The sequence below is a fragment of the Syngnathus scovelli genome, chromosome 17 (genome assembly GCF_024217435.2).
Source record: "Syngnathus scovelli strain Florida chromosome 17, RoL_Ssco_1.2, whole genome shotgun sequence".
Lineage (NCBI taxonomy): Eukaryota > Metazoa > Chordata > Actinopteri > Syngnathiformes > Syngnathidae > Syngnathus > Syngnathus scovelli.
In genome coordinates, this window is record NC_090863.1 from 12042386 (window position 1) to 12055041 (window position 12656).

Genomic DNA, 12656 nt, shown 5'->3' on the forward strand with positions numbered 1-12656 from the left:
TTCGTCATACAATAAGAATTGGGGTCGGGGTTGTAATTGGTCGACGCCGACATCGTGACGCGGTGACATTTTGAGGGATCAGGAAGCAGGGATGCTTCTGCGGTCACGACGTTGTCTTAACATAGTTTTACTTTTTCATTCACGATTCATGCGTATTGTATTGTAGACATTATAATACCCCTTGCTGTCATCAATAGAGGTAGAGCGGCGGTGGAAATTTTCTTTTTGGCAATAAAACGCAATTATGATCATCGTATTTTTAACAACAGCAATTAGAGCTTTCAAATTCAAAGTCAATATAAATAATTCGAAATATTTATTTGAATTACAAACTCTTAATAAGTAAATACATTTACGGTTAGTAAAATTTATATACTTTTAAATTATTTACGCTAATATAAGAATAGTCGTAAAGTTGATTTTTTTTAAAGAAATATTATCCGTAAAGGGATTTTGTGATTATTTTGTGTGATTACTTTTATTATCACTTGTCATGGTAGTGTACTATCTAAAAAGTAGTACTTATAATACTCGTTAAATAGATTTGCTTTTTTGCACCAACTTTACAAAGAGCATCCATCCCTCCCTTAAAATAGTTCACTTGTTGTCATGACAGAAGATAGCCAGTAGATGTCCTCTTTGCATCACACATCTCAAATACAACCCACTCAGCGCCAGTCATTCTTCCAAAAACTGTATCCCTCTTACATTTCCATGACAACCCCACATCCTAACTACTGTTTACTTCCATCCTTGTTACTATCTAATAAGAAGTCAAACTCAGCCAAAGCCTCTTCCACACAGGACCACAGGAACCTCAGGCACCATCAATCAGGCGGCCGTTACACACAAACTGATCATTTCAGCTGATAGCATGACGTCCGTTCAACTAAAACACGCGCTTCTTAATATAACCGTGGCTTGGAAAAGCAAGCCGCAGGCATGCGACAACGGTGGAGGAAGTGAGGCCACAATTAGTGGGTTAAGCCCGACGGGCAGATGGTGGAATACCAGGCAAAGGTGGTGAGAGGATGGCATTGCTCTTTTGACATTTACTTGCAAGACAGACCCAATGTTCTTCATACTAATTTTCAATAATTACAAAAGTCATTTTCCTGACCCCCTATAGCACTCAATTACCAAAACGCCTAAAGCCATAGTGTTTTACCTGCACACACGCTTCTCAGCACACGAGGGAAGAAATCAGCATGTCAGCAGCAGGCCATTTGTTCTCTATGACATTGGCTATCAAAAAAAGGGGAGAGTGTGTGGAGAAAGCTGGAGGGCACCGACAGCGCATTCCCCACACACACACATCCACAAAATGATGAGCAGAAATAGGTCACGCTGGTAATAATGGCCAAGGATTAGCGTGTGCTGACACAGGCCCGACAATTAATACCCCTACCCAGAACTAGCAACAGGTGTATGACAAGATTGTTTCACTGTCATAAAAAGGCTTAAAATTAGTCTTGGTGAAATAATACATTAAGCTCTTTGCAACACAGATGGCCGGAAAATGAGGATGATTTTGCATTGAAAACCTTTAACAAGTTTAAATCGGAATGGGCTGATTAAGACAATTAAAGGCCAAACAAACTGATCTAAGACCACCAAACAAAAGTCAGCATGGTCCTGTTGTGGTAAAAATGAGATCGGACCTTGCTCCAAAAGCAATCGGACTCTCCACTTGCTTAACTAATCCTTTTGCTGTTCTCCATTTTGTTAGGTAACATAAGCAAATTTCCATGTGGACAAAACTAAATTCTTTGGAGGTTCGCAATTCCGCTTGATGATTTGCTATCTTCATTTTCCATTCCATTTTCAGAGATCAGCAAAATAACTATTGCGCTGTAGTAGTGTGATTCCACATTTTAGTAGTTCCAATTGGAATCATTTTTGAGAACGCCAATAACCCCCCTAAAATGTATCCCCCCTCAAAAGTGGAAGACAGTCTTGCGTAATCCTGTAGTCATGCTTTTCTGGTGGACAGGAGTTGGAGCCTTGTCACACTCCGTTAGTATGCCAGCCAGCATGCCAGCCGAAGCAAATGGGCCACATCCTCCAGCTGGACCGGGGCCACCGACGGGCACCTGGACCCACGCTTGTGAAAACAGAATTGCATATTTAACTCAGAGGAAGGCGCTCACGTCTCAGCATGTGCACGGTGCTCTGCTGGTAAAAGGATCTCTACTGCTGTTTTCCTTGAACACACACAATTATTATTTTTTAAATAAAGCTCTATTTTTTATTTTTTTTAGGTTGTTTGGATTTGAACAGTTGGCTAGTGTCCGGACTCACGCAGGCCTGCAAAGGCTCTCTCACAAGGTGCGACTGTAGGAGGTCCAGTTATTACCATATCAACGTGTTGAGAAACATTTATGGCAGTGAAACGCTCTGGCAAGTGCCATCATTTTCCAGAACGGAGCATTGTCACATCTCATTGTACGAAGCGGCCGCGCCAGAACAATAATCCGCCGTGAAACCGGAACGGATGGAAATGAGACCGTTGAAATATAGCTTGGTCCAGCACATCTGACGTAAACTGAAGGCCTCGTTCCAACCACTGTCAACGTACAGGCTCAGCACATCTAATGCGGAGCCTCAGCTGCCGTTTTCAAAGCAGGAATCCTCCCAGTACCATCCCGCTGCTTCAGAGCTCATTAGTAAATCTCGGCCAGCTAACCCCCGCTGCCCGGCTATGTAGCAGAGTCACTAAATTTGTGATAATTTACTGGAATGTACTCAAAGTTTTCGAACCAGGCAATGGTAGGAGGGCTTAGTGGAGAAACGAAGTTGTTCACGAAATCTTCAGCATTTATTTTCTGACAGTTTTAATGAGAGTCTTCACTGAACTGAACTTGCTAACTTTTATAAACAAAGACAATTTATGACAAATGAAATTAGCACTGGCAAAATCAAATGGACTGAAGTGAACTTGCTAACATTTGTAAACAAAGACAATTTACAACCAATTAAATTAGCATTAGCGAAATCAAATGCAAAATAAACTGCTATGCTAACAGTACAGTAGTGCTAACAGTACAGGAGGGCTGTGGGACTCATTTAGGTTCCTCAACGGTGCTTCATCACCCGCCTGTTGCCATCCAAGCCACACTGTCTTCCACTTCTTCTGCTGCCTCAGCAAACTTTGATTCAACCACTTTGGAGCCCAGTTAGCTTCCCTGCGCATGTTACAGATGTTATCTCGATACGCTGGAGTTAACCTGGATCCCGTGCTCCCCTGGGCGTCGTTATTGTCCATTCATCACGTCGGCCCACTTTGTTTAGCCATTTGTATCTGGCCACATATCTAACTACAGATAGCTAGCCAGACCGAAGCGAGATTAGTGGATAACAAAATAGGCTGCAGGAGTTTCACTTATCTGATAAGGTGGCAGAACAATATTCCAAGAACATGGAGGATGCTTATCTCATTTGTTTCGGCTCTCTTGTCCCTAACTGGCTTCAAAGTTAGTCAAGCACAGCGTAATATTGCCTCCGTTTTTTATTTTTTCAAGACCAAACACTGTTTATATTTGAAGATTTAACAAACCATACTGGTTTTTAATAAACATCTCAAATTAAAATTTTAACAATTAATGTAGACTTTAATCAACCAATTTCACTATACATTTTAAGACGGTGGAAATCCCGTACCATACTGATTTTGGACGGTCGGAAAAACTTGCCTATTTGGAAACCCAGTCAAGTAAGTCGAACCTGAACCTTTTTCCATCAAGGCAACAGTGCATCAATCTCGGTTAGTTAGCATGACGGGCTGCTTTACATCACCTGCAGGTTTTGTCCTCAAATTTGCCAACATCCAGGTTCTTGGCTTCCGCGACGCTCCATTAGCGCAGGAGATGTCTCCGCCGGTGTCAATAGTCACACATGCGCCAGCTGAATAATTGATGATGATCAGCTCGGGCACTTCTACCTACTATCTCTGTTTAATTGCCCTGATACTCACAGAGGCTTGCGGCATGCAAATGCATCATCTTTCCACCCCTAACCTGTCTCGTGTTCCAACCTACAGGGCTTGCTCGCTCGTCAGTGTGGCCCTCAGGGAGTCATGTAAAGACACTAAAAGCTGAAGTGTTGGCAGGAGCCTCTCACACTTCAACAGGCCTCAAGGCAGATTTTGTGGCAGCGAGGCTTCAACGGAAGGCACATGTGGACTTGGAACTGACGTTCAATCCATGAACATCAGCACCTAAGAAGTAACTTGGTGAGTCCTGATTTTGAGTTCCTCCTTTGTGCTACTACTCCATTGTGATTCAATCGACTTATTCTTCAGCATCAAATGTGTCATGATGGTAGGATGCGCTCATCTATTTATATGAAAGATGACACCTCAGCTGTGTGCCGACGCACCCCTGCGGTGGCAACATGAGGCTCGCATCACGTGCAATCAAATATGCAGAAAAGCCTTTGCTAGCCCAAAGGGGGTGGCACGGGAAGTCGGACTAGCAGGCGCACTCAATCAACGCCGGAAAAGATGTCGCAATGACACAAGTCGACTCGTTGCCATAACGCGAGCACGGGCTTCATTACTCTTCATTAAAAACACATCTTTTATCCCAGACATGTTTTTTTCCTCACACCCCGGAGGAACAGATGTGCGGAAACAGCTTGACATTTAAATGACAGGAAAATGGGATCTACCATTTCTCGCGCATTTGCGAGACACCTTTTTATTATGACGTGTCATTAGCGGCTAAATGAGAACCAGCACAGTTGTGTAGCCTCAAGGGTGACAAAAATGATCTTCTGTGAAGGCTTATCTGGTTATGTGGCACTATAATGACTCCGCATGGCCTCACCCATTGGAGACTCACTAGACTAGACAATCAATCCAATACAAAAGAGATCCGATACTAAAATTCTGTCTCTACATCGATACCTCGGTTTTGATCGGCAATGTCGGAGAGGTATTTACAGAATATCTATGAGTGTGTTCACACCTAATATTTTGATACACGAGGATGTCAAAGCATTACATATAGTATAGATAGCAACAAACATTTTAAGGCATAAGGTCAGTTTGTAGTCGCCGACACGGCATTATAAAAAAGACCGATCGATTATTTTAAAATGCCCAACTGTAACTCCAACCGTCTCTAATGTACAATTCAGCAAAGTCAATATTCCAGCTGTCACTCATAAGTGCTGATGTAGCCGCGGGTCGATGCGGCAAGTACCCGGGAGTTGGAAATGGCTGCTAACTGTCATCCAAGTTCTTTTGATTAGCGCACGCTAGCAGAAACGATGACTAAGGCCGATGTCAAGTGCGGCCCCCGTTCTGTGACGTTGGCCAGAAAATGGGATCAAGACATGTCGAGCAAATTGAAAAGTTCTAGAATGTGATGGGTGACTTATCCTGATGGAAGAATCATCTTTGTCAAGTCTTGCCAAAGAATATAATTATGAATAATGGTTTGAAAGTTTTGGGGCAAATCATATCGTAACACCTATGCATGCCAAAAATGACAAATGGGAGAAGACGCGTTTAGCGAATCAATTTTTCCCCAATAATGTGTGAAAATTGCGAGCATGAGACTTGCCCTCAACGCCCTGCGGTCAACGTTTCTAGGAAGCTTAGCGGAATGTTCCGTGTCCTTTTGCGCTTGAGCTTAAAAACAGCATGCTCCACTAATGCCTCTGAGAAGTGTGACTTTTGCCGCTGCCTCCTTGGTGTCAGGTTTAAGAGAACATCCGAGAGGGCGGACAAAAGACATTACGTCCGGTCGCAGGTTGTGACTTAAATCAAAAGCTCTGTTTTCAAGGGACGGGGTGACAAGTTCAACACGAGTATGTAAATTGTCATGTGGCGTGTGTGCCCCCTGTGTCTGAGCATGAGGTCATGGCATTGACACAGAACCCCCCCCACCCCGACTGTGGGTGGGGAGCACGGTTCTATCTGTGGACCTGACAAATGACAGGGCCAGCTGGGGAATGAAATCCTGTAAGACCAGCACCGTGTCTGTGACGACCAGACCACGCGCAAGCCCCCCGCAGTGCCCAGTTAACTCAGGAAGGATTCGGCGATAGCACCACCGGTGTGGCCCAAGCAACGACTCATGCAGACGTCTTGTGGCTATGGGCGGGAAACAGTCTCACGGCTTCTCCAACAAGGAGCTAAGCGAGGTGAGTGTGAGCCAAGGAGGCCGGAGGAGCACCAGTAGCGACCAGACCAGCCTTTCCTCGGCCGCCGAGAGAATCCGCAGACACGCTACGGTGCATTTCGGCTACAGCACCCTGAGCCTGGCCATGCGCGGGCTCGACGACACCCCGGCCGAGTTGTGGGAGCTGCGTGAGCTGCAGAAGCTCAACCTGTCCATGAACTGCCTGTGCTCGCTGCCACCAGCCTTGAGTGCGATGGATAACCTGGTGGTGCTCAACCTGTGGGGCAACAACCTGAGCAGCCTGCCACCCGAGATCGGCCTGCTGAAGAAGCTGCGTGTGCTCTTCGCCTGCCGCAACCGCCTCAGCGAGGTGCCCGAGGAGCTGGGCTCCTGCACCTGCCTGGAAGTGCTTAGCCTGGCCAACAATCAGATTAGCAGCCTGCCCGGCAGTTTGGCCACCATGCGCAACCTGACCAAGCTTAACCTGAGCCACAACCGCATCGCCCACATCCCTACCTGCGTCTACAGCATGAAGGGCCTGGTCTTCCTCCACCTGGCCTGCAACCGCCTGGAGACCATCGCCGACCAGATCCAGGACCTGGTAAACCTCAAGATCCTCATCGTGGAGGGGAACAGTATCCACACCCTGCCCAAGACACTCTGCTTCCTGGAGTCCTTAGAACTCCTCAATGTAGACTTCAACGAACTGCAGAGCGTGCCAGTGGAGATGTACCTGCTGATCGGGCTCAGGAGGCTGGCCTGCCATCCTCTGGACAAGGGGCTCCATATCATACATAACCCCCTGCTCAAGCCCATTCAGGAGGTTTTGCAAGGAGGACTCAGCTCCCTGTATAACTACCTCAAACCTACGTGAGGCGCCGTCGATGACCGGCACTTGGCCGACGGCGGACGCCTCAAACAAATACCCGGCCCACCATGGATTCCACAATCACTATTACACCGCAGGGCATTTTTTAGGCACACAAATAGATTGAAAGTGTCGTTGGCTGCAAATAAACAACTACAAACCGCCAACACGCGCGCTATGCCGAACGCGCGTGTGAGCGTAATCCGCAGTTAAGGGTTAAAAGGAGGCGACAAAATTTCACAAGTCCGCATTTGGAGGCTGATTAGTGGCGAGTGGTTGGTGGAGAGGTGGATAGCACACATGGTTTGTTGCATTCAGGTCACGGGGATCAGGCAGTGGAAAGAACAGTAGAGCAGAAGGGGAAAACTTATGCAACAAGGAGCTGACAAGAAATACCTCCAGTGTGAGAAGGATTTCCTAATGGAATTGTCAGTGACACATTTGTGCTGGGAATTTAATTATCAATAAGTAGTAAAATGCTCAAATAAAACAGGAGGCTAATCATCACATTGCGAGATTTGAATTAAGTTTTTTTTACCATTTTGTTTGAAGGATTAAAGCAAAATAAAAAAAAAATTACTCATCTGGTTATTTATTTATTTATTTGCAACAAATGTGTGCATTGAGGTTCTGATTTTATTCACTTGAATGTTTGCTTGTAATATTATTGCTTTATTTATTTATGTAAATATCTTATCACCATTGTAATAGTTTGGAGAACACGATCAACTGTAAACTTTCCAAGATTCTCTGGTCTTTATTGTCAGTTCAACACCAAGAAAAAAAGTGACCTCTGCTGGAGTCTACTGGTTATTTCATGTGTCAAAGAAGGAGACTCTTCCCTCTTTGACACAGACAATGCTGAACAAGATTTTAAAACACGTACAGCGCAGCTGCCAGATCACGTCCTGGTCACATGACCACAAATGTGTCTTTTGGCTAAAGGTCACATTAATCAATGTCTCACATTTCTCCATCCTGGGGCTGATTCATTTTGAATTTCCATAACAAAAATAAAATAATAATAAATACTAATAAAAATCCAAAGTCTTATTGGAGCACATAACATGACCATTTTGCCTTTGCAAAACTAAACCGCTTTTTTTTTTTCCCATGTAGGAAAACATGTTCACCAAAGTGACTGTAGATGGTTCCTTGCCCATAAATGGAGAAAAACAAAAGCAAAGAAACATCATCATCATAAGATCATATCCAATAGTCAGCTTCTACTGAAAACGATCACCACCAAAATAAGGATGAGTCAAACATCATTACTACACCATCTTTAGTGGAGATATAAACAGCACTTAGATCATTATTAAGCCATAAAATATGTAAGAGTGACCATTTTGGAAGTAAATAATTAAATTACTCATATTGCTACTGCTGTGGCAATTCGGACTATATTAATACGTGATTGTTTCACTTGCTACAGTCCAACAACAACACATCAGTCTCCTTTTCTTCCTGCTTAAATTTAATGTTAGTTTTCTTTGGCTCCTTCTCATTGCTGATTTTGTCTACCTCATTATTTAGTTTGTTATTTCCTCCAATTTTGAGGAGTAATTATGAATATTGCTGTTGTAACAGTCAAGAATCATTTTTGTGTCATGGTCGGTTTCATTTCCTGTTCTATGGTTATCATCATCTTCAACAAGCCCAAATTTAAAGGTGGAGTAAGAAAAACTGTAATATCATTAGATGTGTTATGACAGCTCATCAGTGCCTCACCGAGCCTTTGACAATCAAGGAGGTTAATTAAAAAGCAAGTCTCTTTCCTGTTCTCAGTATGAAACTGTGCCATTGCTCCGCAAGACACTGAAGAAAGCTCACAATAGCACCTATTGACAAACATCACAAGGTTGACACTTAACGACTCCATCTCATTTATCTCATTATGTCTGTTTAATGGATTTTGCATCGCTGTTGGTGGAGAGAAATATGATAAAGGAGTATGAATTTGTATGATGTCAATATCAGCGGTTCGGCTGCGCAGGATGTTGGCCAGTGTGGCGCATAAAGCAGACATTTGTGCTCCAGTTGGTATTTTTGTACATTCCTTGTCATTTTGAGGGCTGTAGGCATGACAATGCACAAAGAGGCGGTGGCCATAACAATTACAAATCATGCCTGCTTAGTGACACATAGTATCCTCTGTGTCAATAAGCGCATTTATGCTTTTAAAGTTCATGTTTTCTTCACTGTTATTACTTTAAACCTCAAATAATACAGGCTGTTCTCTATTAATCTGCAGTCACAGGGTGGACCATGTTTTTGTTGCTCTTTTCTATGACGTCATACCCCGTGACGTATTTATTTTTTTTTACTCATCACTTTCCATTTTAAACGATAATTAATCTACTCTTATATTAGTAGACAACTGTATTCATTAGCCACAAAACTAAATTATTGCTTGGGATGATTGACTTCTCCGTCTACCCTGCTCACATACGCCCTCTCCCGGCCACGGGGCCCATAAACAGCCGCTAAGGCGCCACTCACTCCATCCAAGCGCAAGTGTGCAATCGACTCACTCACGGTCCTCCTACGAGTGTGGACGAGGAGCAAGGAGGAGGAGAAGGAGAAGGATCAGCAGCAGCAGCAACGGAGCTTCGACAGCTCGCCTATAAACAAAGCATAAAAAGGGACGACCAAGGAGTTTTTTTTGTCCTTATTATTTATTTTTAAGGATTCGAGCCGTCCAAGTTGCGAGACAAGCGCCGAAGAGTTTTGTTTTGTTTTGCCAACCCCGCGGTCGCCTCGGAGCGGTCGACATGGATAAAGTTGTCGGTTGGTGGTTTGCCACCTTCACGCTGCTGCTATCCGCCCGGGGAGAAGTTTTTAAAGGTAAGTCAGCGCGCCTGATACATACACTGTCACCGATTTTTTTTTTTTTTTTTTTCCCTCCCAATTATTAGGATAATTTGATTTGATACGTGGATGATTGCGAACAGGTGCGACCCTGTGACCGGGCGACGGTCAAGTTGAGGGAGTTCAGTGTTTGTGTGCGTCTAACTTTATCTTTATAAGTTGCCCTGTCTAATGTGATTAACCTCAAACGGATTCCCCGTGTCACCTGCGAAAATAAGAAGGTAAAAGCCGAAGTCGAGCTAAAACATTTGGATTGATTTCATGCAACAGTCAGCTTTCACGGCAACGAATGTGTTTCTCACGATGTTTGGATGCTGTATACCATGCCAGTCTAATCATTTCCATGTAAAATTGATTTGGAGAGGAGAAAGTTGTGGGAATGCGCAGTATAATAATGCCCGAAGGTCCTGAAAGGGCTCATATTGACATCCGATGAGCACATTCATCCATTTTGCCTCTAATGAACCCTAATGGATGACCCATCCAATCGATTCATCTCCCAAATATATTTTTCTAAAGCTCTTATTTAAAAGTTGGCTGACCGACTAAAGAAGCACTACCGCAGTGGTGCTGTTGAGGGCGATATTGCACACGCCTACAGCGTCAATAGATGGAGAGAATGCAGATCTGAAGGAAACTTTGAACAAAGTCTTGTTAAATTATCAAATATTTTTTATTATTATTAAAAAGTAGTGCTTATTCAGTCACACAAGTTAAATGTGCCTCATCTTGTCCTACTTTAGTGAGGGTGCAGAGATTTATTGGCGGGGGCTCCCAACGGTGCTGCAACTGTCGATAAACGCTCTCCTAATTGCACACGCGTGTGTGAGGGAGGGAGGGAGTGTGTGTGTGTGTAAATATGTAAACCAGGAAGAAATCAATGTTTCACTCTTTCCCTTGTGAGGTGACGGATTAGCCGCACGGCGGGCTCGAGTGTTTGCTATGGAGGGGACGTGCTAACAGCTCATGTGCTAATCAGATCACGCACAGTGTTGGTCCACTTGGACCCCCCCCCTCCGCAGTTTCAGCCCCTGGAAATCATCTTCAAATTTAACCTTTTGTTGCTCTTTTTTTTTTTTTTTTGCCCCGCACATCGCCTCCTCAGCCATAGACAGCTAGCATTTTCCTTCCTGAAAGTTTTTTTTTTTTTTTTTTTTTTTGCTCTGATGTCTCTACTAGGATGGGCTTTTGTGAGAAAAAAAAAAAAAAAGCTTCTATAGTCGCCACTGCAGCCTGTTTAGGCGGGAGACTGTTTGGTCTTGCACTAACCGTGGACTCCGCGTTCTGAAACAAAGTAGTGAAATCCATTTTGCTAAATAATTCCACACTTAATTTTGTTCTCATTGTAGTTACTACCTGTTTACATCTCTCCTGCTGCCCGTTTAGGCAGACCGCTAGTAATCTTATTCCAACACCGAGTATATGCAATATTGTGCAGGAGGTTTTTTTGTTTTGCTTTGGTCCTGTTAATTCATTTGATTGATTGATTGATTGATTTTGATTTGTATCCTGTAGTGCCAGCTAGCTAGCGCTAACCTAACTCCAGTGTCCAAATGCCCTTCATAAATTGTTGTCATGGCGTGAGAGGCAAAAGTCGAATATTTGTTCAATATTTATGGCATATTCATTAAATATTAATTGAAAGGTGAATTGGGTAGGAAATGACCCCGCTGCTTGTGGCCACTGTGCTGCCAAGTTGTGAAACCAACTTCCGGTTTCCTTGCTGTTCTACAGCAGCATGTTTAAATGACAGGCTGGTTGAGCTTATTTTGTGTCCTCTGCAGTGGACGAGGAGTGCATATTTATTTTTTGGGCCAAATGAATTCAGCACCAAACTTAGATCGTCTGTTAACTTCCTGTTTTTATGTCCACAGCAGCTTGTTTGGACAGCTAACTCATTGGGCTTGTACTGTGTCCTCTCTTTCCGTTGCCAAGTAGTGCAATCCATTTTTTACGTAAATATCTAAATTTGTCCCAAATAATCCTACACCGAATCTTGCTTCTTTGCTTTTCAAACAGATCCACAGCAATTCGTTTTCGTCTCAAATTGTTTGATCTGCTTCCTGTTGCTAAGGAGGGTAACTTTCATGCACAAAACTTCCTTCAGCAATTCATTTTTGTTGTTGGCTCTCCATAACGTGTATGATATCTCCTGCGACCCATCACATTCAATTCCAGAGAGACTTGTGTTTTGTTGCGTTGCCCGTCCTTATTCCAGAGACGAGCCATGTGCCGATCACGGCTCGTCATTCTTGAGTGACTCAGTCGGTCGGGCCTGATTGGCGTGCGCGCTCGGACCAAAGAGAAGCAGGCACAGACGTTCCTCGGTGAGATAAACAACTTAATTGGAAGCAATCATTTAGTTCTTCACTCATTTTTTTTCTCCCCGGTTCCCAGCTGACTCGGATTTAATAGAGTTTTTCTGCAAGGTGTCCTGACGGATGGCAGCTTCCTTTTGTAGGCACCATCACAGAATTAATTTAAATATGCATGATTTTTTTTTTTCTCCCTCCCAACCATGTTGGAGGATTGATGATTGTACAAAGCAGCCAGCGAGGTGTCTACATTCTTTGCTAACTTTGCTTCTCAGACGCTTTTATTCTGATGGTAATGAAGGCGATGGAAAGCAGTTATTTTTTTTTTTGCTCGTGGTGTGCCTTCCCTCCACCTCACCACCCTCGAAAAAAATGACATTGATTGTAACTGTTTGATTTCCTTTCCTGAGGAGAAATTTGAAACATTTCTCAAATGCTAAGTGCTGCTATTTAAACGTGTCTTTTGATGTGACG

The 12656-nt window shown here is 43.7% G+C and overlaps 2 protein-coding genes across 10 annotated transcripts in view; both read left to right on the forward strand.

Moving 5' to 3' along the window:
- The first annotated feature begins 5949 nt into the window (after positions 1–5949).
- On the forward strand, positions 5950–7736 carry LOC125985021 (leucine-rich repeat-containing protein 30-like). 2 transcript variants are annotated; one of them, XM_049747459.2, is made up of 2 exons: positions 5950–6994; positions 7049–7736. In XM_049747459.2, the coding sequence occupies exons 1-2, from the start codon at positions 6103–6105 to the stop codon at positions 7207–7209; spliced, it is 1053 nt and encodes a 350-aa protein (XP_049603416.1). In that variant the 5' UTR covers positions 5950–6102; the 3' UTR covers positions 7210–7736. The 2 variants fall into 2 exon arrangements, with proteins under 2 accessions (XP_049603416.1, XP_049603417.1); XM_049747460.2 differs by having other exon boundaries at positions 5951–7191.
- A 1777-nt stretch (positions 7737–9513) lies between these two features.
- Positions 9514–12656, forward strand: part of LOC125984994 (receptor-type tyrosine-protein phosphatase mu) — a 90841-nt gene continuing 87698 nt past the window's right edge. For all 8 annotated transcript variants that reach the window (XM_049747369.2, XM_049747371.2, XM_049747370.2 and 5 more), the window contains exon 1: positions 9514–9843. In XM_049747369.2, coding sequence (XP_049603326.1) covers positions 9771–9843 — 73 coding nt within the window. In that variant the 5' untranslated portion in view covers positions 9514–9770. The remainder of the gene's footprint in view (positions 9844–12656) is intronic.